This window comes from Theropithecus gelada, chromosome 3, assembly GCF_003255815.1.
Source record: "Theropithecus gelada isolate Dixy chromosome 3, Tgel_1.0, whole genome shotgun sequence".
Taxonomy (NCBI): Eukaryota; Metazoa; Chordata; class Mammalia; order Primates; family Cercopithecidae; genus Theropithecus; species Theropithecus gelada.
The window spans coordinates 164,369,514-164,393,211 of record NC_037670.1 but is presented as its reverse complement, the minus strand read 5'-3'; the positions used below and the strand labels follow the sequence as shown (position 1 = coordinate 164,393,211).

Here is a 23,698-nt window from a genome sequence, read left to right as displayed (position 1 = left end):
TCCTGGGCTCAGCATATTTTATTTTATTTTATTTTATTTTTTGAGATGGATTTTCGCTCTTGTTGCCTAGGCTAAAGTACAATGGGGCAATCTCGGCTCATTGCAACCTCCACCTCCCGGGTTCAAGTGATTCTCCTGCCTCAGCCTCCCAAGTAGCTGGGATTACAGGCATGTGCCACCAGGCCCAGCTAATTTTTTGTATTTAGTAGAGACAGGGTTTCACCATGTTTGTCAGACTGGTCTCGAACTCCTGACCTCAGGTGATCCACACGCCTCGGTCTCCCAAAGTGCTGGGATTACAGGCATGAGCCACCATACCCAGCCCTTAGCATATTTTATAATGGAAGCCAATGGAAGACAGCTCTTACCTGGCGGAAAAACATCAAATTTCCAATAAAAGGAGAAGGCTTGGGATGTCTGAGGCCTAACTTCTCCAGTCTTGAGAATGCTGACGTGGAGTACCTGGAGGGAAAAGCAGATTTCAAAAGCTGAGAGATGAAGTTGCATTCATGCTTTAGGCTCTGTTAGGAACTGGAAGTACTGAGATTTCTGGAAGTAAAGGCAAAAGAATAGGTTTCCGGTCACCACATTTAAGAAATGAAAAATTAGAGGCCCAGAATTGAGTGAGTAGAATAGGAGTCCAGTCAACCTCCTGTTGAGTGACCAGCTGGAAATCAAGGAATCCTGAAACCTCTGAGCCGGAGATGCCTTAGAGACGATGTAGTCCAACTGCCCATCTCTGATCTAGAATTCCTCTTAATAAATTGTTTTAAAAATGCCCCTCTCTCCAGTTCCTTTCCTTTGCCTCTAAATCTATCATGAGCAATTGCTCAGAAGGCAAGGTAAAAAAAAAAAAACAAAAAACTAAGAATGGCAAAAGCTCCCTGTGAAAATGTGGGTACTTTCATGGTCAAGACTAACCCCTCCCTGCCACCCACATAATTTGTCCCTCACCACATTCCCTGGCCTTATAGAGAATATGAAAAATAGGAACGGAGGGAAGGCGCCATGAGGAGAAGACCTATCACCAAATGCTTACAACCTCTTTAAGTCTTTGTTTTCTCGGCCTGCAACCATATGGGAAGCATATTTTCTTAACCAAAAATCAGGAAGCGTGGTCCGACAGATTTCTGTGCCACTTTCCAGGAGAAAGCGGCAGTCTGAGAAGAGCGTGTGGTTGTCAAAACATGGGAATTACTACGGTATTTCAACAGTTTATAGGAACAGAGGGATAACACAGTTAAAGTCAGAACTGGCTTAGAAAAACCTGCACATATGGCTCTGATCCCTAACCAGCAGCCAATTAGGTCAAAAGTTCAGTTAGTTCAGCAAAATTAATGAGTCAAACTGGTTGTTTAGCATCACGCAGAGATCAGTCAAATCACAATTTAAGGCCAAGGAAAAACATGGAGACTATCAGCACAATCTAGCTTTCTGTGTGTATTGAAACTCAACTATTACTGCTATAAGAATCACTCTTTTTTGAAGGACAGAGTATTTGCTATAGTCTTTGATCTTTCCCACCTGCAGTCAATAAGGAGTACTTAAAATAAAAATACTCAAATATTCAGGGAAAGGAAACACAGCTTAAGCGCTGGTTTGCATTATTCTGAACAGTGTGCTATTTATTTCTTTAGAGACAGGGTCTCTTTCTGTCACCCAGGCTGAAGTGCAGTGGAGGCTCACTGCAGCCTAAAACTCCTGGGCTCAAGTGATTCTCCTGCCTCAACCTCCCAAGTAGCTGGGACTACAGGTATGTGCCACCACTCTCAACTAGTATTTCAGATTCTTTGTAGAGACAGGGTCTCTCTATATTGCCCAGGTTGGTCTTAACTCCTGGCCTCAAGCGATCCCCCTGCCTTGGCCTCCCAAAGTGCTGGGATTAAAGGCATAAGCCACTACACCTGGCCAATGAGTTGATTTTTAAAGTGGTCACAAAGGAGAATCAGGGCAGAACAGGAAGGCAGGATGTCCTCTATCCCAAGCTGTCCTAAGATTTCTACCGGATGGCTCCATTAATAGGTTTGAATGACTTCCCAGTACATCACATTTAGGTCCATGTTCAAGTGTGATTACAAACCACACTCAAGAGCCACGCGTGAACGCCATGGATTAGTCATACCAACACTCCTCTTCATTAGTGTGAGTACCGAAGGTTGACAGCACAGTTGGTAAAAGTTATTCTTTCAAGTGGACTATAATGTTTTAAATAATTCCCCTTACAACTGAGAGGAAGGACCAAAGGCAACTTACCAGCCCACTTACCACTTTCTTTAACATCCTCAAATCACTGTCTATGTTCATTTCTTCATCAACTTTTTTTGAATTATTTTCTAAATGTAATCTCTAATGGGTAGAAAAAAAGATGTAGACCTTGGACCACATAATTACATCTTAATTTTGTAATTAGATGTCTTGATTGTCTAAAGGACAAGAAGTCTGTGCCTAATTACACATGCTAATTATTATGCAAGTCCATGCCCTAATTATGTAACTCCACTTATGAAAATACTGCTAGTGTGTCTATGCACAAAATTCAGACATTTTCAAACATATGGCGTCAGCAGAGAGTGTCCTGGACACCACCACAAACTTCCCTTTGTAGCCTCGACTCAAATCTGGAACTTGAGCATCTTCAACTGGAAACTGGCCAAATATTGCCATCAGTAACTCAAGTCCCTGCACCCAGATCTGCAGGGAGAGATCATTGCCACCAAATTTATGGGCGAAATAGCAAAATGGGTTCCATTTGTCTTGCTACCACTTCCTTCTCTGTACTCTGGTTTCATACCCTCTGGTCTCAGGGTCCCCCGGCTGCCCTCAGACTGTCTCAACACGTTCTTAACCCAAAATCCATGAACCCCAGGTGTAGTGGGTTGAATTGTATCACCACCAAAAAGCTAAGTTGAAGTTCTAACCTTCAGAAGTCCTAATCTCAGAATGTGACCTTACTTGGAAATAGGGTCACTGCAAATGTAATTGGTTAAGATGAAGTCATATAGGCTGGGCATGGCAGCTGACGCCTGTAATCCCAGCACTTTGGGAGGCTGAGGCAGGCAGATCACTTGAGGCCAGGAGCTCAAGACCAGCCTAGCCAACATGGTGAAACCCCATCTCACTAAAAATGCAAAAAATTAACCAGGTGTAGCAACTCCTGGTTAATCTATGCTTGTAATCCTAGCAACTCGGGAGGCTAAGGTAAGAGAATCTCTTGAACCTGGGAGGAGGAGGTTGCAGTGAGCCAAGATTGCACCACTGCACTCCAGCCTGGGTGACAGAGTGAGACTCTGTCTCAAAAAAATAAATAAATAAAATAAAGTCATACTGAAGTACAGAGGCCCCTCAATCCAGTATGACTGGTGTCCTTATGAGAAGATGGCCATGTGAAGACAGAGATTCACAGGAAAGTGCTGAGTGACTATGAAAGCAGGGAGAGGTGTCAGGCCACTGCAAGCCAAGGAATGTCAAAGATAATCAGCAAACCACTAGAAACTAGGAAGAGGCAAGGAAGGATTCTCCCCTATAGATTTCCTAGGGAACATAGCCCTGCAGACCCCTCAATTTCAGGCTTCTGGCCCAGAACTGTGAAACAATACATTTTTGGTGGTCTAGGTGTGGTGTCCCATGCCTATAAAACTAGCACTTTGGAAGGCCATGGTAGGACAATTGTTTGAGCCCAGGAGTTTGAGACCAGCCTGGGCAACACAGCAAGACCTTCATCTCTACAAAGCATAAAAAAAATTAGCTGAGTGAGCCTGGTTGTGGTGGCTCATGCCTGTAATTCCAGCTCTTCGGGAAGCCGAGGCAGGTTGATCACTTGAGGTCAGGAGTTTGAGGTCAGCCTGGCCAACATGGTGAAACCTCATCTCTACTAAAAACAAACAAACAAAAAATTACAAAAATTAACCGGGCATGGTGGTGCGTGCTTGTAATCCCAGCTACTCAAGAGGTTGAGGCATAAGAATTGCTTGAACCCAGGAAGTGGAAGTTGTAGTGAGCCAAGATTGTGTCACTGCACTCCAGCCAGGACAATGAAGCAAGATCCCGTCTCAAAAAAAAAAAAAAAAAAATTAGCCAGATATGGTGGCACACACCTATAGTCCCAGCTACTTGGAAGACTGGGATAGGAGGATCACTTGAGCCCAGGAGTTTGAGGCTGCAGTGAGCCATTTTTGTGCCAGTACACTTCAGCCTGGGTGACAGAGCAAAACTCCATCTCAAAAAAATGAATAAATAAATAAATAAATTCTGGAGTTTTCAGCCACTCAGTTTGTAGTACTTTGATATGGCAGCCCTAGGTAAGTGGTACACTAGGGACACCTATGAGTGAGTCTTACAGGGTCAGTGAAAAGTTGTTTTTAAATATCTTCCTGTTACTTAAAAAATTGTCATTGTAAAAAAGAAATCCTTTTACGCCAAATTGTGCCATTAAGTCCTGTGCCAATTTAAAAAGTGCAGGTGGCCAGGGATGCTCCTGTGTAAAGCAGGTAGTATGCAATGATCAGGCAGTCACCATGTTCTGATGTTTACAATGGGTTTCCTTTGATGTGAATCAATGCAAATGTATCCCACAATTATGGTTATGGACACCTGTCATTGTTTACATCAAGGATACTTAAGTCGGAAAATGGCAACGTAAAGTATATATAGCTTCCGACAGCATCTTTTGGTTTTATTTTCACAACGATAGAGGTCATTAAATGCTACAGGACACAAATACTGCAGTGCCAGCAGCACAACTTACTGTCCAGTCTCAAAATAAATCAGGCCATTGGATCATTTCCAAATTCAGGTTCAATTTGTAAAGGCTGGAAAATTTCCTGTATTTTATCTTCCTCAGCCTTCTCTTTATTTATTTATTTTTTATTTATTTTTGAGGCAGAGTCTCACTCCAGTCCACCCAGGCTGGAGTGCAGTGGCACAATCTCAGTTCACTGCAACCTCCTCTTCCTGGGTTCAAGCGATTCCCCTGCCTCAGCCTCCCGAGTAGCCAGGATTACAGGCGCCCACCACCATGCCAGGCTAATTTTTGTATTTTTAGTAGAGACAGAGTTTCACCATGTTGGACAGGCTGGTCTTGAACTCCTGACCTCAGGTGATTCGCCTGTCTTGGTCTTCCAAAGTGTGGGGATTACAGGCGTGAACCACTGCACCCAGCCTAAAACCTTCTCTTGATGGATTCAACACGGGTGCTTAGCCCATTGTTTAGCCAAAGAAGCCACTCCTGATAAATTGGGGGTATTTTGATGAATCACATATTAAGGAGATGGTCAAACTGATTGAGGCTTGGAACAAAAGAAAACAGAAATTATCTTCCTCCAGGAATTGGCTTCTCCTGAATTGTGCGGGAGAAGGGTATAGCCAGGGCCTCCGTTCGGTCATTACATCCTCACTGTCACTACCAAAGAATTCCTACTTGGTGCACTGCTTTCAAAAACTTCAGCTGATGTATTTGAAACGGTGAAAGGTTCCCTTGGCAAACAGCGCTTCTCCGGGGGTAAAAATTGTGATGCTCCAAGAACAGGTGAAGCCCAGCGGTGCCAGGTTACCCACTGTCCTGCACTTTGGAGAAGAGAGGCCCTTCGTCATGGTTACTCTATGGTTTCAACGTGCATGGCCCTTGTGGGCTTTGCCAGCAATTCCATTACACATCATGGCCACATCAGAAGCTTTATTAGAAATAGATCCTTAAATTGATGCCTTTTCAAAAGGTTTTGTTAAGAAATGGAAGCAGAGTGTGAGGTTTGCTGGCTTTCTGAGACACATTTTGAAGTGCTTCACAGAGATTTGAACACAAAAGCTAGAACTGTCAGGGAGGAAGCCTACTCTCTTTCTATTGTCACTCTCTCGGTTTTTTTACTCTGTGTATTTTTTATGTTTGCTATTACATTCTCTCTCTATATTTTTCCTATATTTCTATTTTTTTTCTTTTTATTTTTTAGCAGTCTCACTCTGTTGCCCAGGCTGGAGTGCAGCGGTGTGATTTCAGTTCACTGCAGCCTCTGCCTCTCAGGCTCAAGTGATCCTCCCACCACAGCCTCCCAAGTAGCTAGGACTACAGGTGTGTGCAACCACATGTGGCTAATTTTTTTTTTTTTTTGTAGAAACAGGGTCTCACTGTGTTGCCCAGGCTGGTCTCAAACTCCTGGGCTCAAGTGATCTGCCTGCCTCAGCCTCCCAAAGTGTCTTGATTATTGGCAAGAGCCACTGTGCCTGGCTTATTTCTCTTTCTGTTTATCCAGATTTCTGCCTTTTTCATTTAACATAAGGAAAAACATCTCCATGTTATTAATCCTTTATAAATATCATTTTTATGGCTGCTTAAGAATGCTCTTATAGGCATATTATAATTTACTAAGCCATTCTTATTGTCAAATACTTAGGGTGTTTTCTATATTTTAGCTACTTTGAGTTATGCTGCTACAGTTAGCATTTCTGTGAATCGAGGTTTTCCCACACTTTGTGCATGAAGATTTTCTTGACCTGAGATCCATGAGTCACTGGTTTTAAACACTGGTATGTAATATATAATTATTTTCCATAAAGTTTGTCCCAGCTAGTCCTACTGTCAGTGTATCCTTTGCACCAAATGCTCTCATAAAACTTTTTTCTAATTTGGTAGCTACATCAATGTATTTTGATGGCTGCATCTATTTCCTTACTAGAGAGAGAAAACACATTTTCCTATCATTTCTTTCTCATTCTCAAAAATATTTCCCATCTTTGACATTATTAACTAACTTCCTTCCCTCCTTCCCTCCTTTCCTTCCTTCCCTCTCTCCCTTCCTTCCTTCCCTCCTTCCCTCCCTCCCTCCCTCCTTCCCTCCTTCCTTCCTTCCTTCCTTCCTTCCTTCCTTCCTTCCTTCCTTCCTTCCTTCCTTCCTTCCTTCCTTCCTTCCTTCTTTCCTCTCCTCCTCCTCTTCCTCCTCCTCCTCCTCCTCCTTCTTCTTCTCCCTTCTTCTCATTCTCACAGTATGGTTTATCTAGGTGGCAGGCAGAATTGTGCTGCACTAACTGATTAAAAAATTAGTTGGAAAATGAGCAATCATTGATAGGTGACTGCAAGCTGACTTCATGCACATATCTGGGTGTGAAGAGGAAGATAAGCAGATAAATCTGAATAGTTTTCACTGACTTAGCTAATAGCTAACCACAGCCTTGTTAGTTGACTGTAAATTCCATTCCCTTTATCCTTGTCCCATTTCTCACCCACACCCACAACCAGAGAAACTGTAAGGATTGAAACTACTTAAATCATGCCTCAAGGCAGATGTTCCTGGGCGGCAGGGGGGTGGGGGGGAGTGGGAGTGGGGGAATGGTGCAATACAGACTTTACGCATGAGATCTTCTGTTTCCCTTTTAGCACCTCATGTCCACCCTGGCATCCTCATCCTCATGTTCAGCCCCCTCTCCATTCCCTGAAGACCTCAATCTCAGTTTGCCCTCAGGGCTGGAAATCATCTGATACACACTCACTCACATGTCAGTAGTAGCTAGGCTAGCTCCTAAAATACAACCTGCAAACAAGACTGTTCATTTACAAATTTATAATGGTGAGTATTTTTTTCCAAGCAATAAGAATCGGACATCTCCTTCTTAGAGTACCTCCTTTCCAGGTACTTGAGAAGCCAAATCAGTCATCAGAGGGTATGTTGAGCCAGATCCTACAATGAGAGGTGGCTCAACAGAATTGGGATTTCAGTGGGACCCTGGTAAAATAATCCTGTCCTACAGCCAATTACATCCCTCCAAGGGGTTGGCAAAGGGACAGTGTGCCTGCTGCACTGCTCCCTTTTTCCCACTGATTTATAATGTCACTTCTATCGTGCTCCTTAGTAGTACAGGGGCTTGGATCTATTCTGATTCATTTATCTAGCTTATGCTAATGCTTCACTATTTTAATTATTATAACTCTAAAACACAGTTTTTTCCTCTTTTTTATAGATTACTTCTTTTTAATTCTCTTTTTTTGTCTTTTTTTCTCTTACTCAAATTCCTTTTACCATAAAATACATTTTTATAACTTACATTTTCATATTAGTTTTAGAATTAGTCCAATTTGATGAAAAAATGTTATTTGGATTGTTTTGGAACTGCATTACATTTATACATTAATTTAGAACATACCAACATTATTACAGCATCAATTTGTCTCATCTATGAATGTGTTGTATCTCTCTGTTGATTTTATTCTCTCTGTCCTTCAGTAACACTTATGATTTTGTGCACAGAAGAGTATCTTTTTGCTATTTACTTACATTTATTGGTGTTGCTCATTTATAGGAGCACCTTTTTTTTTAATGCCAGTGTTGTAATCAATGATCCTTCTGAAATTTCTGATTAGTTTTATTGGTTTACATGTGGAATTTCTTTGATTTCCTTTGCTGATAATTATGTTTTATGCAAATAACACCAGTCCATTCTCTTTAATCCTTTTGTCTGACTTCTCATTTTCTTTTCTTATTACATTGGCTAAAATCTCTAGTACAAAAAGGAAGCAGGAAGAGTAAGCATCCTTTTCTTGTTCTTGACTCTGCAGAAATGCAGCTAATGTTTCAAAATTAAGTGTGAGGTTTTGCTTTAGAGTTTTGGTAGATATCCTTTATTGGGTTGAAGATATTTCCTCCTACTCCTAGTCTGCCTGGAAAAGTTGTTCTTGATTAGTTGTGCTATGGGTTTATCTATTTTTATTTATCTTTTCAAAGCACCAACCTTTTCTTTGTTGATCATTTCTGATTTTTGTTGTTTTCTAGTTCATTGATTTATGCTCATATTTTGATTGTGGACTTCCTTCTATTTTGGGGGGCGGCTGACACTTTGTTCCTTGTTGTTGTTTTCTTTTAGCTTCTTAAGTTAATAGTTTAGTTTACTTGCTTTCAATGAATGCATTTAAAGCTATAAATCTTCCTCTAAGTAGTTCTTTAGCTGCATTCAGTACATTTTTTAACGTAGTGGTTTTATTGTCTGATAGTTGCATTCCAATAGGAAACTTCTGAATATTAATGTGCTGTAAGATGCACACATGCAAATCTCAGAAGAACAGATGTGTTCGAGTTACAAGACCTTCCTATTGTTTTTTCAGTTCTGTGCAGCCCCATATACAAGATTTATGAATGACAGCCATTATAATTTGTTGCCTAAGGCCTAGAAAAAGGGACCGCTTATAACCTTTGCCCCTCTGGAAAAAAAATAGAAGACTACTCAGTAAATACATAAATATCTGGCTGGTGTTTAGTTCTTTCACCAGTAATGTAGGTACCACAAAGACATAGTCATTGCAGTCATTAGCCTAACAATAACTTTGTCACTGCACAAGAAAAATACATTATACATGTATTGACATACAAGAGTTATACAATCATTACTATTATTATAATTTACAATAGTTTTTAGTTTTCTGTGTCTCAGGCACTACGCTTCGTACTTTTTATATACTGTCTTGTACAAGCCCTCCAATAATCATATAAGGATAGAAATAAATACTATTCTTATATTACTGTTTAGGAAATAAAAGCTTAGGAGGTAAATAATGTACCCAAGGTGCTGCTAAGCAATTGAGTCAGAGTTAAAACGAGGTCAGCCACATTTCAGACAAGTGCCGTTATTCACTAACCCTACTTACTGTCCCTTCCTGTCCTCCAGGCTAAGACTTTGTGGATAAACCACCACATGAGAACATGCAGACAATATACCGAGAAAAAGGCAGGTTGCTTAGAAACCAAAAGTGTATTAATAACAGATACTAATGAACCGATGATCGTGATGAGAAAGAGAGAGAGAGGGAGAGAGTCTTTACCTATCTAAAGCCAATCTTGATAGTTTTGGTCCTTGTCCTTACTCATTATTCTCAATTATTGTTCCTTTCTGTTGCATTGATTTCTCCATTTCGACTGGATCATTCCTATCAGCATCCATATTCTAGTTTCTTCCATCTTAAAGGACAAAAGGCAAACTCCTTGGATTCGGCCATTACTTTATTTTTCTTCATTGCTTCCCAGTAAGACTCCTTGAAAGCATTGTCTAGACAGCTTTCTCCCCTTCTGTGCCCTTAGTTTCTCCTCCACCCACTCCAACTAAGTTTCTGTACCCACAACTTCCCTGGTGCTGCCCTTATAAAGATCATTGATGATTTTGATCTTATGAATCCCATGATTTCTTTACTGATCCCTCAGTAGGATTTTGATAGAGATGAACATTCCTCCTTCCTGAAGCACTCTCTTCCCTGTTTCCATGACACCACTCCTCCTACCTCAAAGACTGCTCCTCCCCATCTTTGCTGGTTCCTTTCGTTATGTTGACTCCCATCACTTCAATACCATCTATAAGTCAATAATTCCACATCTTTAACTCTAGCTCCATTTTCTCCACTGAGCTCCAGTCCTCTTTATCCAACTTCCAACTTGATGGATGCTTTGACTATCTGTTAGGCATTTTACACTTAATCTAAATCTGATCTTAATTTTCCCTCTAAATCTGTTGTTTCCCAATCATATCTACATCACCATTGCAATCACAATCCACCAACTCCTTAAGTCAGAAACACTTGAGACACAGCAGATTGCATAATGGGTTAAGACATGCCTGTCCCTCCCAGTTAGAGGATTATACATCATCAACTCATTTACTTTGGGCAACATGATGCCTGGAAGCAGAGATTAGAGTGAAGCAACCGTGAACCAAGGAGGCAAGAAACCAATATTCCCTTGGATCCCCCAGAAGGAACCAGCCTGCCTGACACCTTGACTTCAGGCCAGCAAGACTGATACATGGACAATTTGCTCAATAAAATAATAATTGCAATGGATCAAAACACATCAAACATATTTTGAATCCATGAGTTCACAATAACACAAAAATAAAATGTGTCACCGTTGTCAGTTGTTACCCACTTAATTCATGATAACATGTTTGGTACTTCAGCCACATGAATGCCTGTGCAAAACTTACATCGATTTTGAGACTTGTTAATTGAATCCTTTGCCATTAGAATTATTTTAAATGGGCCAGGCACAGTGGCTCACTCCTGTAATCCTAGCACTTTGGGAGGCCAAGGATCACTTGAGGTCAGGAGTTCAGACCAGCCTGGGCAACAAAGTGAGATGCTAAAAAAAAAAAAATTCTAAAAAAAAAAATTAATTAGCCAGGTGTGGGGGTGCATGCCTGTAGTACTAGCTACTTGGGAGACTGAGGCAGGAGGACCACTTGAGTCCAGGAGTTCACAGTTACAATGAGCTATGATCACACCACTGCACTCCAGCCTGGGCAACAGAGCGAGACCCTGTTGATATGTATAGTAAGTGTCTTACATAACAGATCAATATGCAGAATCCTGTCAGAAGTGGAGTTTTTGTTTGTTTGTTTGTTTTTGAGACAGAGTTTCGCTCTTGTTGCCCAGGCTGGAGTACAATGGCACGATCTCAGCTCACTGCAACCTTCGCCTCTCAGGTTTAAGCAATTCTCCTGCCTCAGCCTCCCGAGTAGCTGGGATTACAGGCATGTGCCACCACGCCCAGCTATTTTTTGTATTTTTAGTAGAGATGGGGTTTCACCATATTGACCAGGCTGGTCTCGAACTTCTGACCTCAGGTGATGGGCCCGCCTCACCCTCTCAAAGTGCTGGGATTACAGGCGTGAGCCACCACACCCGGCTGTGAAGGAATATTTTTAGGTGAAGTTATATTTCCCAACTGTATTAGTTTTCTATTTCTGTTGTAACAAGTAGCCACAAGCTGAGGGATTTAAAACAACACAAATTTATTCTTTGACAGCTCTGGAGGCCAGAAGTCCAAAATCAACCTCGCTGGTCTACAGGCAAGGTGTCCGCAGGGCTGGCTCCTTCTGGAGACGGTAGGGGGTGTCCACTCCTTGTCTCCCTGGCTCATGGTCATAACCGTCCAGCTCTGCTTCCAGTCCTCACACTGCCTTCTCTCGCTCTGACGACTCCTGTGTCCTTTTTATAAGGACCTCGTGATTACACTTGGGGCCCACCCAAACAATTCAGAATACTTACCCCATTTCATGACCTTCAACTTAATCACATCTTCAAAATCACTTTTGCCGTCTAAGGTTGCATTCACAAGTTCCAGAGGCTAGGATGTGGACATTTTAGGGGGCCAATATTCAGCTACTACACCAACTTATCTTGTATATAGATCCTGATTTTGTTTTGAAATGTGCCTGAAAAGAAGAAGTGTCTGGGGTGGGGACTGTGAGTTACCCTGAGCTTCCCGTTTCTACAGAACTGAATAGTGCACGGTACAGTTGCAGGGGGTGGAGCGGGGAAGGCCAGCCTAGAGCTCACCAGCACCAGCCTCTGCCTTGGGCAGCACTTAACCGGGCTTTGGTAGCCCCACCCCTGAAACAGCCAAGAATATATGTTTTTTAGTTTTGTTGTTGTTGTTTTTGAGACAGAGTCTTGCTCTCTTGTCCAGGCTGGAGGGCAGTGGCACGATCTCAGTTCACTGCAACCTCCATCTCCCAGGTTCAAGCCATACTCATGCCTCAGCTTCCTGAGTAGCTAGGACTACAGGCATGTACCATTGTGCCCAGCTAATTTTTGTATTTTTAGTAGAGGCAGGGTTTTACCACGTTGGCCAGGCTGGTCTTGAACTCCTAACCTCAAGTGATCCACCCCCCTCGGCCTCCCAAAGTGCTGGGATTACAGGTGTGAGCCACCGCACCTGGCTAAAGTATGTTTTATAAAGAAAATATTGCAATTCCTTTAAAAAGATATTTAGTTGATGGTGATTGTATTTCAGAGAGTTAACTAACTTCTCCATTTTTATCCTAACCTTTCAGGGCAAGAAAGCCAATTGAGGCAATAAGTCTCAATGAGTATTAAGGCCTTAATCTTCTAAATTCAGTTATTAGTATAACACCTTTATAATTTTGGCCATATCTGCAAGTTGCCTGTACTATTACTTACTTCCTCAATTTCTTTTAGATAAACTGAAATGAATTCATTTTAAAAGGAAATTTTATGTCATGATCATACATGAAAATCAGTATCGCTTACATAAATTAAAAACTAATGCTAATAAATGAATGCTTTGGGCTGGGCACAGTGGCTCATACCTATAATCCCAGCACTTTGGGAGACGGAGGCAAACAGATCACCTGAGGTTGGGAGTTCAAGACCAGCCTGACCAACATGGAGAAATCCCATCTCTACTAAAAATACCAAATTAGCTGGGCATGGTGGCGCATGCCTGTAATCCCAGCTACTCGGGAGGCTGAGGCAGGTGAGTCGCTAGAACCCGGTAGGCACAGGTTGCGGTGAGCCGAGATCATGCCATTGTACTCCAGCCTGGGCAACGAGAGCAAAACTCCTTCTCAAAATAAAATAACAATAATAATAAATAAAATAAATAAATGCTTTATAATGAAAGATTTTTAAAGTCCATGTACCTTCTAAAGTGATCTCACTCACCACTCACAGTCTATGGGACATTGCCACGAAGACATGACTCTCAAGGATGGTCCAAGCAAGACACAATCAAAATGTGGTCTGCTAGGTTGCTTGGGCTCAGCTGATAGTTTAAGACCATGGCCAGAGAACAGATACCGAGCATGGTGCTGGGGGAGTGTGGAGTTCCGGGTACCAGGATGCTGCAGGGACCATGCCTGTATGCCCTGGCCCTGTGGTACTAATAGCCTAGTGGACCAGACAGACATTCAACGGCTACTGACAAACAGTTAATTAAGCATTTACATTATGATCCTTGTGGCTACGAGGCATCCCCTGTCACTTGTCAGTGCCAGTTTAAATACATGCTTTCTATTTTGATCACTCTTCTGTCTGACTATTGGATATTTGTTGAGCCTTAAAAAACAGTAAATGGTCTCCGCTTATTATGTCCCCCAAAGTTAATCTGGAAAAAAACTAAAACAAAGCAGGGCCCTCCAAGAAGGTTCCATCCCCAGAACAATCATTAAACTGAGAACAGAGGTGTCAAAGCTGGCACAATAAATGACAGCCATGATGTGGTGCCATAGCAGGTGAAGGCACTGGAAAGGTTGCTGCCTTGGAACAGATGGCTCACCTGGAGGCCATGGGGAAGAGTGAGCATGGAGTTGATGTGTGGGAGGAAGCACTGCAAAGAAACTGCCTTAAAATGGAATATGTTCTACTTTCTCAAGTGTGCTTTAAAATGCCCATCCCATTTGAATGAAGAAAATTCAGCCCAAGGCCAGGTGTGGTGGCTCCCAAATCCCAGTGTTTTGGGAGGCCAAGGCAGAAGGATTGCTTGAGGCCAAGAGTTCAAGGCCAGCCTGGGCAATATAACAAGACCCCACCTCTGCAAATAAAAACTTTTTTTAATTGCCAGGTGTGGTGGTTCGTGCCTGTAGACCCACCTATTTGGGAGGCTGAGGCAGGAGGATCACTTGAGCCCAGGAGGTAGAGGCTGTAGTAAGCTATGATCACACTGCACTCCAGCTTGGGTGACAGAAAGAGACCCTGCCTCTTTAAAGAAAAAAAAAAAACTAAGAAAAGAAAATCCAGGCAGCCAATCCCAGGATTCTGATCCTGGGAAAGTGTCTTGCCCTTCTGTCCCAGTGAGAATTAATGAGAAGAGTGATGAAGGCACAGCAAATGGTAGTGCCACCATCCGAACACACACACAACCTGTGTTTCTATTGTAAAAATAGAACAAAGCAATTGATGTACATCATAAAACTCTTGAAGTGACTGATATTTATGAAGCACTTCAGGGGTGGCTTTTGTTTAAGTATTGGTTATTTGACTGAATTTAACCAAAGGTGCTCCACCTTTCACCAGAAAAACCAATGACATATATCCACGCAGCATAAAACCTTCCCCCAAAAACTCTTTTCTAGGATGGAGAGAAAAAAAAAGGGGGGGGGGGTAATGGCTTAGTTAAATGTATAAAGATAAATCTATTTAAATAGAAGATTATATGACTATGTATTTTAAAATGTAAAAAGCTGCCTCTTGTATCTGGTCTTTGAATTCCTTATGTGTCAGGGGACAGTAAGGCCAGATGTAGCGTCCCACGGAAGCCCAAGGACAGCTTCCAGGGGCTGGAGAATTTGCCTCTTGAGTAGGATGTTTGCTTCTAGAACTTGTAAACGAAAAACAAAATCCTAAACCCCCAACTGACTGAACGGACCATCTCTTGGCCAAGGGGTCCCCAGAGGAAACTTGAAAACTGAGTTCTTGGCCATGATGGGATGGGGGGTCAGACACACCCCTTCTACCCCTCCCTCACTAGGCATGATTATGCTTTCTTCCCTAAGGGCTAAACAGAAAGCGGCCTTTTCAAACCCTCCATTGGCGTTTACGCCATATCGCCCTGAACGCGTCTGATCTCAAAAGCCTCCACCTCTGACATCAACCTGCCGCCTGATGCTGCCGCTTTCTTTTGCCTGATAAGAGACCACGGACTATGGAGTGATTCTGGCCATTGCATGCAGGATGCACAGTGAGGGTTTTCCTGTCCTCTGCTTCACCTTTTGAAGTCAGAAGGTCGAAAACTCCACCCTCAGATTATGGTAAGGCCGCCATTTTTTCTACATGGGACCCAGCAAGGCGCATGAAGCTCAATTGCGCATGCACATGTTTCTCCTTTCATAAATATTCATGCCTCCTCCTATAGCTTATTGAATATGTATATTTGGCCTCCCTGCTCTGCATAAATTCCCATTCCCTTTCCCCTCCATCAAAGTATCTTCCTAGCCTGTCAGAATGGCCACCCTAAAGGCTGCAACCCTTTATGAGAAATAACGCTCTCCTTTCCAATTTTATGAACCTCATCCCTCTTCTGTTGACAGACTCATCCCCCAGTTCTGAGTTCTGTGTCCTGGCCCATGATAACGCCAAGTCAATGGAATCACAGGCGGGTTCTTGGTTCTAGAGACACAGATCACCTAGGCTTCATTTTGCCTGGTGGAAAAATAACTCGATCACCCCAGATCAGCAGGAGCATTGCCACAAAACATTTTAAAGGACTCTCGCTCCTCCTAGAACAAGTAAGGGCTGAAGCCACAACCCTGTAGTCCATTTCTGTCTCTCTGTCCGCCAATTAGTAGACTGGGCCTCCCCGATAATTGTGATCTCAAGGTAATGGCTTATTTAAGTAATTGATGACGTTGTCCTCATTGGGGGATCTTAGCACATCAAAAGATGTTGAGAAAGCCAAAATTCACCTAGAGTCTGAATTAATCACTTTGTCAAGCACAACAAAGGCTCTCTGCTTTGCTAATAATCCCAGATGAGGTAGCAACCCTCAGTTAAATAAGGAAACTGTGGTGCCTTTAATTAATGTTTCAAAGCGCTCAGACTTGCTTTTTTTACTCGCTTTATTTTCATGAAAATGGAGGGTAGTGAAGGCAGAACAACAGATGTTTTCTAAATTTCTCAAGTTCAGGAAGAATGAGACCTGGCTTCATTGGAGTTCACAGAAAAGGATCTGGGGGCTCTGGTTGACCACAAGTTCAGTGTGTCGTTGCCTGTGTCAGAGGAAGTTAGTCCCACTGTATGGTTCCAAATGCTACCCTGTGGTCTTAGTACTTCCCCTTGCTCCAGATATGGCTTCTGGGATGACAAAACCTCCCACTTCCTCCTAGAACTGCTGAATCAACCTTTCTAGGCTGCAACTTAGAAGCCTTCTAGCCTGCTCTCTGGCTGACGTTCTGATCCCAAATTGTCTTTCATGAGGCCCACTTCACCTGGCAGCTCAAGCCTCCTCAGCCTCCTGACACCCCCCACTCTGCTTGACCTTCACCTCATCCCTCTCACTACTTCCCAAAGCCCCAGGGCAGCCCACACCTGACATCCAGTCACACTTCAGGCTTCAACTCAAGACTATCAGGCCAAGTCAGAGCCCCGGGTCCTGTGTGTTTAGAATGAGAGTTTGAACACATTGCTGTGTTGGTCTGATCCCAGCTACACAGCCATCTTTAAAAGGACTTTGATACCTGTCTTAGTTTGTTTTCTGTTGCTTATAACACAATACCTGAACCTAGATAATTTGTAAAGAAAAAGAATTTATTTCTTACAGTTATGGAAGCTGAGAAGTCAAAGGTTGAGGGGTTGCATCTGGTGAGAGCCTTCTTGCTGGTGGGGACTCTGCACAGAGTCCATTTATGATAGCTCTGTCCTCATGATCCAGTTACCTCTTACAAGCCTCACCTCTCAACACTGCCACATCAGGGATTAAATTTCAATGTGATTTTTGGAGGAGACAAACATACAAATAATAGTAACACCCCTAAGGCCACTTGAAAGCCAATGAACAGGATGGGGAGTTGTGAAAGCCACTTAATCCAGTTCGGAGATACTTACAGAGTAGATATCACACAAAAATGAATAAGATACATCCTGGCCTCCAGAGAGTTTATCTTACCGAAAACAGGAGAACTAGGGATTTACCTTAGACTTGGGGAAGCTGAAATCACTGCCTTTCACATGCTTCGTATCTTGTCTAATAAACCCTCTTGGCTTCTAAATTGATCACCATCTTTGAAACTTCATACTATCTTTGACTCTTTCCTTTGATCCTCATCTGCAATCAATCACCAAATCCTGTCAGTTCCACCTTCAAAACATCTCTTGAGTGAGTTCTTCATTCTTACTCCTAACTGGCACTGCCCTATATCAGGTCATCATCTCTCCCTTGGGCATAGAGTTTTCAGTAGGGTCCTGAACTGGCCTCCCAGCCTCTAGTTTCTTCTATCATCCTCCAATCAGCCCTCCACACCAATGCCAGAAGAACCTTGCTGATATGCAAATCTGACCATGTTGCAACCCTGCTCAGAATTCTTCCTTGGCTCTCTGTCACTTTCAGTTCAAGCGTTAACCTCCTTTATTTGGCACCTAGGGTTTCTGGTGATCTGGCCCCAGCCTGACTGCTAGCCTCACTGTAAGTCATTTCTGTCCCTAATTTAGACTTGGGCAATCTTGCATGACTCACATATTCCTAGTTATGCTGTCGTTTCACCCTTCTGGGCTTTTTCCCAGGCTTTTCTCTAGGGCCAAGACTAAGGTGGGGCAAGAACAAATCTAGGGTACAAAATTTAAAGAAGCCCTCACTCTCAGGGCTGTACAAGTGCCACCCCTCCTCTTGTACAACCCTGAGAGTGAGGGCCTCCTTAAATTTTGGACCTAGGTGCTTGCTTCCTTCTCTCACCCTTGTCCCAGCCCACTCTCCTCTCTGCTGATGCATCCACTCGCTTTCTCCACTTGCAAAGGCCAGATTGCTCTTCAGTTTTCTGCTCAAGGGCTGCCTCCTCCAGGAGCCCACCCAGGCTATCCTGGGCACATGGAGATGTTTTCCTTGGCCACTCAAAGAGTTCCACTGATTCCCTACTGGGGATGATTGCCAACGAAGAGCAGGAGAACACAGTGTATTGTTTGTAGGAATCTAATCCTGTCTACGTTCATTATTTACTGTACCTGATTCTGTTTCCATCATCTGGGCTTAGTCATCTGCAGTTAATCCTTTGTTTTTATGAAGTCCTTAAAGAACCCTTGGGACTTGTGGTGAAAGAGGGACATCCGCCTCGGGTGAACCCCAACAGATAGTTAAATTAGAGCCCAGAGGGGTCAGCTGGGGCTGCCCCTGCCTCTGGATCCTGCGTAATAGAAGGAAACAGTTACAGGATGCTTCCTGTGAGCCAGGAGCCCTGCTGAGTGCTTCCCACACATGAGCTCATTTACTCCTCCCCACATTCTGTGTGGAACATGCTGTTATTATCATCTCCATTTTGCAGATGGGAACACTGAGGCTCAGAGAGATTAAGTCACTGGCCCAAGGTCACACTGCTAGTGAGTAGCACAGCTGAGATTCGAACCCAGGCCGTCTGGCTCTGGAGTCTGTGCTCTCCATTACCAGGCCCTACTGTCTCTTGTTTTGCATTTGCAGAGCAGCCAATTGCCCAGAATCCAACCTATTTGAACTAAAGCCCCTCTTAGTTCAAGTCTTTGGGTTAAGGGCTCTGAGGCCCCTGTGAAAAGGAAGACGCCATTTTACAGGACTCTATCCCCAGGGTTCAAATCAGTTGATCAGATTAGCCACTAAGTTAACAGGGCTTCAAGACTCAAAATAGGGACAGATAAATCTGAAGTGAAGACCTGGCCTGCGCAGGGCAGACGGGTTGCTTCTTTGGCCAACTGAGTGTGAGAGTGTGAGTGTGTGTGTGTGTGTATTGGAGTAGCCAAGGTTGGTACACAGGGGCACTGAGCACTAGTAGTGGGTGCTCAGAATAATTCTAGGTTCTTTTTTACCCGGTCGAGTAGGTATTTAAAAAATGTTTGCCAATTGGATATGTCTTCATGAACCCAGCCAATATTTCCACCTTTCTATTGCACTATGACCTGTCCAAAAGGCCTGGGAAATACGAATTCTGCCTTTGAGCTTGGCAGACAGCTTAAAGAGCTTGGGCAACTCAAAGTAACAAAAGAATATTGTAAGTGTTTCGAAAAATATTTATAATCCCCTCGCATCATGTTTGTTCCTGTAATCCCCCAGATCTTTGTCTTGACCTAATTCTTAGCAAGTTTAGCCACTGACTTTTGATCATCTCTTAGCTACAATGATCAATTGTGGGTCTTGCTGGAAATTGTACAGAACAAAGTCAAAAGGCCAGAGTTCCAGTCCAAGAGCCCTGAGTCTCAGTGCCCATTGTTCATCAGTGTGTTTGGTTCTGGCTCTCACCTCTCTGGGTTCTGGACCAGAGCCACAGGTGGAGACCCACGGGACCTGCCTGATCTCTGAAGAGCCCACTCTTGCCTGCCCCCTGCAGCTTCTAATCCCTTCCATTATTAGAGTCCTTGGTCCTGGCCCTGGCTGGTCCTAGTCACTCCTATCCAGCACCTATATTAGTTATCTACTGCTGTGTCACAAATTGCCCCAGACCTAAGTGACTGAAGACAACAAACATTCATTATCTCACAGATTCTGAGGGTCAGGAGTCTGTGAGCAGACCAGCTAGGTGCTTTGGGCTCAGGGTCAAGCTGGAGAATGGCGTCCATGCTTGCTTATGGAGCTGTACTGGCTTTGTCATATGAGCCTCTCTCTATAGGGCTGCTCAACACAGCAGCTGACTTCCCCAAAGTAAGCAATCCAAGGGGAAGAGTGAGCCCAAGATGGAAACCCCAGTCTCCAATCATCTAATTCTGGAAGTGAGAACACCATCACCTCTGCTGTATTCCATTGCTCGTGCTAACCAACCCTGGTACAACTGGGGAGGGAGCTATGCAAGGGGTGAATTCCAGGGCAGGGATCCAGAGGGCCCTCTTGGAGGCTGTCTACCACATCACCTGTGCCCTAGTGTGAACAAATGTGGTGAAATTACATCCCTTTCCAAAGTTTCACCTGGAGTGTATCAAGCTGGTTACTAAGCCTCATAAAATCTGTAAGTTATTTCCTCCTTTGATTAGATATTGAAACAATGTCGTTGTTCCATTGTTTATTCCGTAAAAATATACTTAGTGCCTACTCTGTGTCAGGTACTAGCCCAGATGTCATCGTACATCACTGAGAGAGTAGATAGGATCCGCTATGCATTTACTGGAAAAGAAAAATCAGGGAAACTTCACACTGGGGTGGATAAAAATGGATTTAAAGATTTCAGAAAACTGTATGTTTAATAATCGCTAACATTTATTATTAAGCACTTGCTCTGGGTCAGGCATTGTACTGACCCACAAAATAAAATTATAAACACACTTTATAAACATCATGCCCTGTAATCTCTACCAACATCCTTGTTGTGTCCATTAGACAGATGGGGAAACCAAGACTTAGAGCCCAGCCACAGGAACTGGCCTGTTGGTCAGTGGGCCACAGTGGCCCAGCCACAGTCCAGGCCTCCTGATCTGTCTGAATGAAGGGCCTAGCCTCCATCCAGGCCTCTGGCTTCTCTGTCAAGTAAAGATTACTGCAGCTAAGAGATGATCAAAGGCCGGTGGCTAAACTTGCTAAGAGTTAAGTCAAGACAAAGATCTGGGGGTTACAGTAACAAACACAATGCAATGGGATGCTTTGGCTCAGTAAGGCCAATGCGGGCAAGGAGGCTGGACTAGTTTCCCAGGGCTTCTCTAACAAATTGCCACAAACCGGGTGGCTTAAAACAACAGAAATTATCCTCTCATCATTCTGGAGTTGAGAATTCTGAAATCAAGGCATCAGCAGGGACATGCTCCCTCTGAAGACATGAAGGGAGGCTCCTTCCTTGTGTCTGTCCAGCTCCTGGTAGTTGCCGGCAATCCATGGTCTTTGGCTTGTAGATACATCGCTCTAATCTCTGCCTTGCTCATCACATAGTATTCTCGCCTGTGTGACTGTATCTACATATCGTCCTCCCTCTGTCCATCTCAGCATCCAAATTTCACTCTTCTTATAAGGACACCAGTCACTGGATTAGGGACCACCCTCATCCAGTAGGACCTCATCTTAACTTGATTATCTGTGCAAAGACCCTATTTCCAAATCAGGTCACATTCAGAGGTTCTAATGGACATGAATTTGGGGGTGGGGGATGCTGGTCAGCCCAGTGCAAAGACCATCAGAACAGGCAGAAGTCCCTGGAAAAGGCCCAAATAATACCCCATGTGTATGTGTGGGTGGGGAAGGGTCTTCCACACCACCCTAGGGTCACAAAGGATGTGAGATGGAGAGAAAATTACCTTGATGAAAGAAGACATTAATTCAAAAACATCTTTTTTTTTTTTTTATGTTGTGCTATGTTTTCCTATTTTGTTTTTGCTACTTATTGTTATTACACTAACTAGTCTATATTTTGGTTGTTTTAGTAGGCACATCTTTTTTATGGGAAGAAAAGAAATGAGATTTTGTGGCTGATTCTGGATTGCAAGAAACCTCCCTGTTCAGGTTCCAGAGCAACTTACTGGAGGTGAGTGGACAAATGTCTAGGACAAGAAGGAGCATGGAGGCAAAACGAGAGTCTCCTTTTATCTTTGAGAACCCAAGTTAAATTCACCATGTGTAATAGCCCTTGTGATACAGGGATACACCCTTTCTTCTGACAGCCACTAGCCAGCACCAAAGGGTGGTTTCCGGAAGGGCAAGAGATAAACATATTTTTTCCTTAATAACCCAGAGGGCCTCCAGCACCCATGAGAATATTTAAAACAATTCTGGAGCTATTTATGTTTTCAGCCATATTCCTTTCTTGGCGTAACAACATCCATAAATTTACTGCCCAGTGTAGAACAATGAATTTGTCCTAAGCAATACAGCTCACAATCTACAAGAATGTCCCCTGGTTGCTGTATTTCAGGACATGGTGAATAAGCTGCGCTTTCTGCATTCAGGTTTCCCCTGGTCTTCTGGACTTCAGACATGCCTTCCCTAAGTCCTGCTTTTCCAGGCTGGAGTTGAAATCTTAGGGCCCCGCCCCATCCCATCCCCCAGATCAATTCTTTGCCCTTCCTAGAGTGTGCTCATGCTCCGTCATCAGTCGGACCCTTCCCTCTATTGCTTATTTGGCTAGAAATTCCTAGGTATGTCCCCAGGTTCAGCCCAGGACCAACCTGGCCCCTACACTGAGCTCTGGACCCTGCTTCAACACTCCTGAAGCTACGTTATCACTTCATAAGCAAGATCACCATGACTCACCGTGTCAGTGTCTCAGTGGGCAAATTCTCCATCTCTGTCTGTTGTTTCTGTTTTTTGGTTTGGTTTCCTTTTTTCTTTTCTTTTTTTTTTTTTGGAACAGGGTCTTTGCTGTTGGAAGTGCAGTGGTGTGATCTTGGCTCACTATAATGTCCACATCCTGGGCTCAAGTGATCCTCTAACTCCAGCCTCTTGAGTAGTTGGGATCACAGATGCATGTCACCACACCCGGCTAATTGTTGTATTTTCTGTAGAGATGGAGGCTTCCTATGTTACCCAGACTGGTCTCGAGAATTCCTGCGCTCAAGTGATCCTCCTACCTTAACCTCCCAAAGTGAGCCTCCCAAAAGAATTATAGATGTGAGCCCTCACACCTGGCCTGTTGCTTTTTTCCCCAGAGAGTCACTGTTTTCACTTACAATAAAAGTTAATATGTCCATTCACTTTAAGCTTTTGTTCATTTATTTATTTTTTGTTATGGTTTTGTCTTGTCACTTGTGGCCTCTAGATTCTGCTTTGCCAAAGATCAGAATCCAGCTGTGTAATCTTGGAGCATGAGGTAGAGTGAATCACTGCTCCTGATGCTTCATGCCCCATCTGTATCAAAATTCTAGATCGATGCCCTTTGCTCCATGACTGTGCAGTGCCTCCCGCTACAGTGGACAGTCTTCTTCCCCACCCCATCAATGTTAAACTTGGGCATGTGGATTGCTTAGCCAATAGAATGTGGATAGAAATTACCTTAGCAGTTTCCAGGCTGAGGCCTCAAGGGATATTACTGTTTCATTTTACATTTCTTGCATCCCTGTGACCCATCAAGAGTAGCACTTCCCTAATATTCTCTTCAACCTGGGTCTCATTACAAACATGTGGAGCAGATCTAAACCCCACTGTCAGACTGGAACAAAGCTACCCCAGCGAACATACAAACCATGAGAAAAATAAACATTGTCATTTGCCAATGAGTTTGGGGTGTTTTGTTACACAGCATTATCGCAGCAATAGCTGACTAATACATATCAAATCATGTAATTTCTCTGGACCTTCATATTCACATCTGTAAATTGGGGCCATTGCATTATAATCAATGATGCACAACT

General features: G+C 43.3%; 1 protein-coding gene across 4 annotated transcripts in view; it reads right to left on the bottom strand.

The window, feature by feature from the left end:
* Positions 1–23,698, bottom strand: part of TBXAS1 (thromboxane A synthase 1) — a 199,133-nt gene that overhangs the window by 155,318 nt on the left and 20,117 nt on the right. For all 4 annotated transcript variants that reach the window (XM_025380315.1, XM_025380316.1, XM_025380312.1 and 1 more), the window contains exon 2: positions 369–462. In XM_025380315.1, the coding sequence (XP_025236100.1) occupies positions 369–462 (94 nt within the window). The remainder of the gene's footprint in view (positions 1–368; positions 463–23,698) is intronic.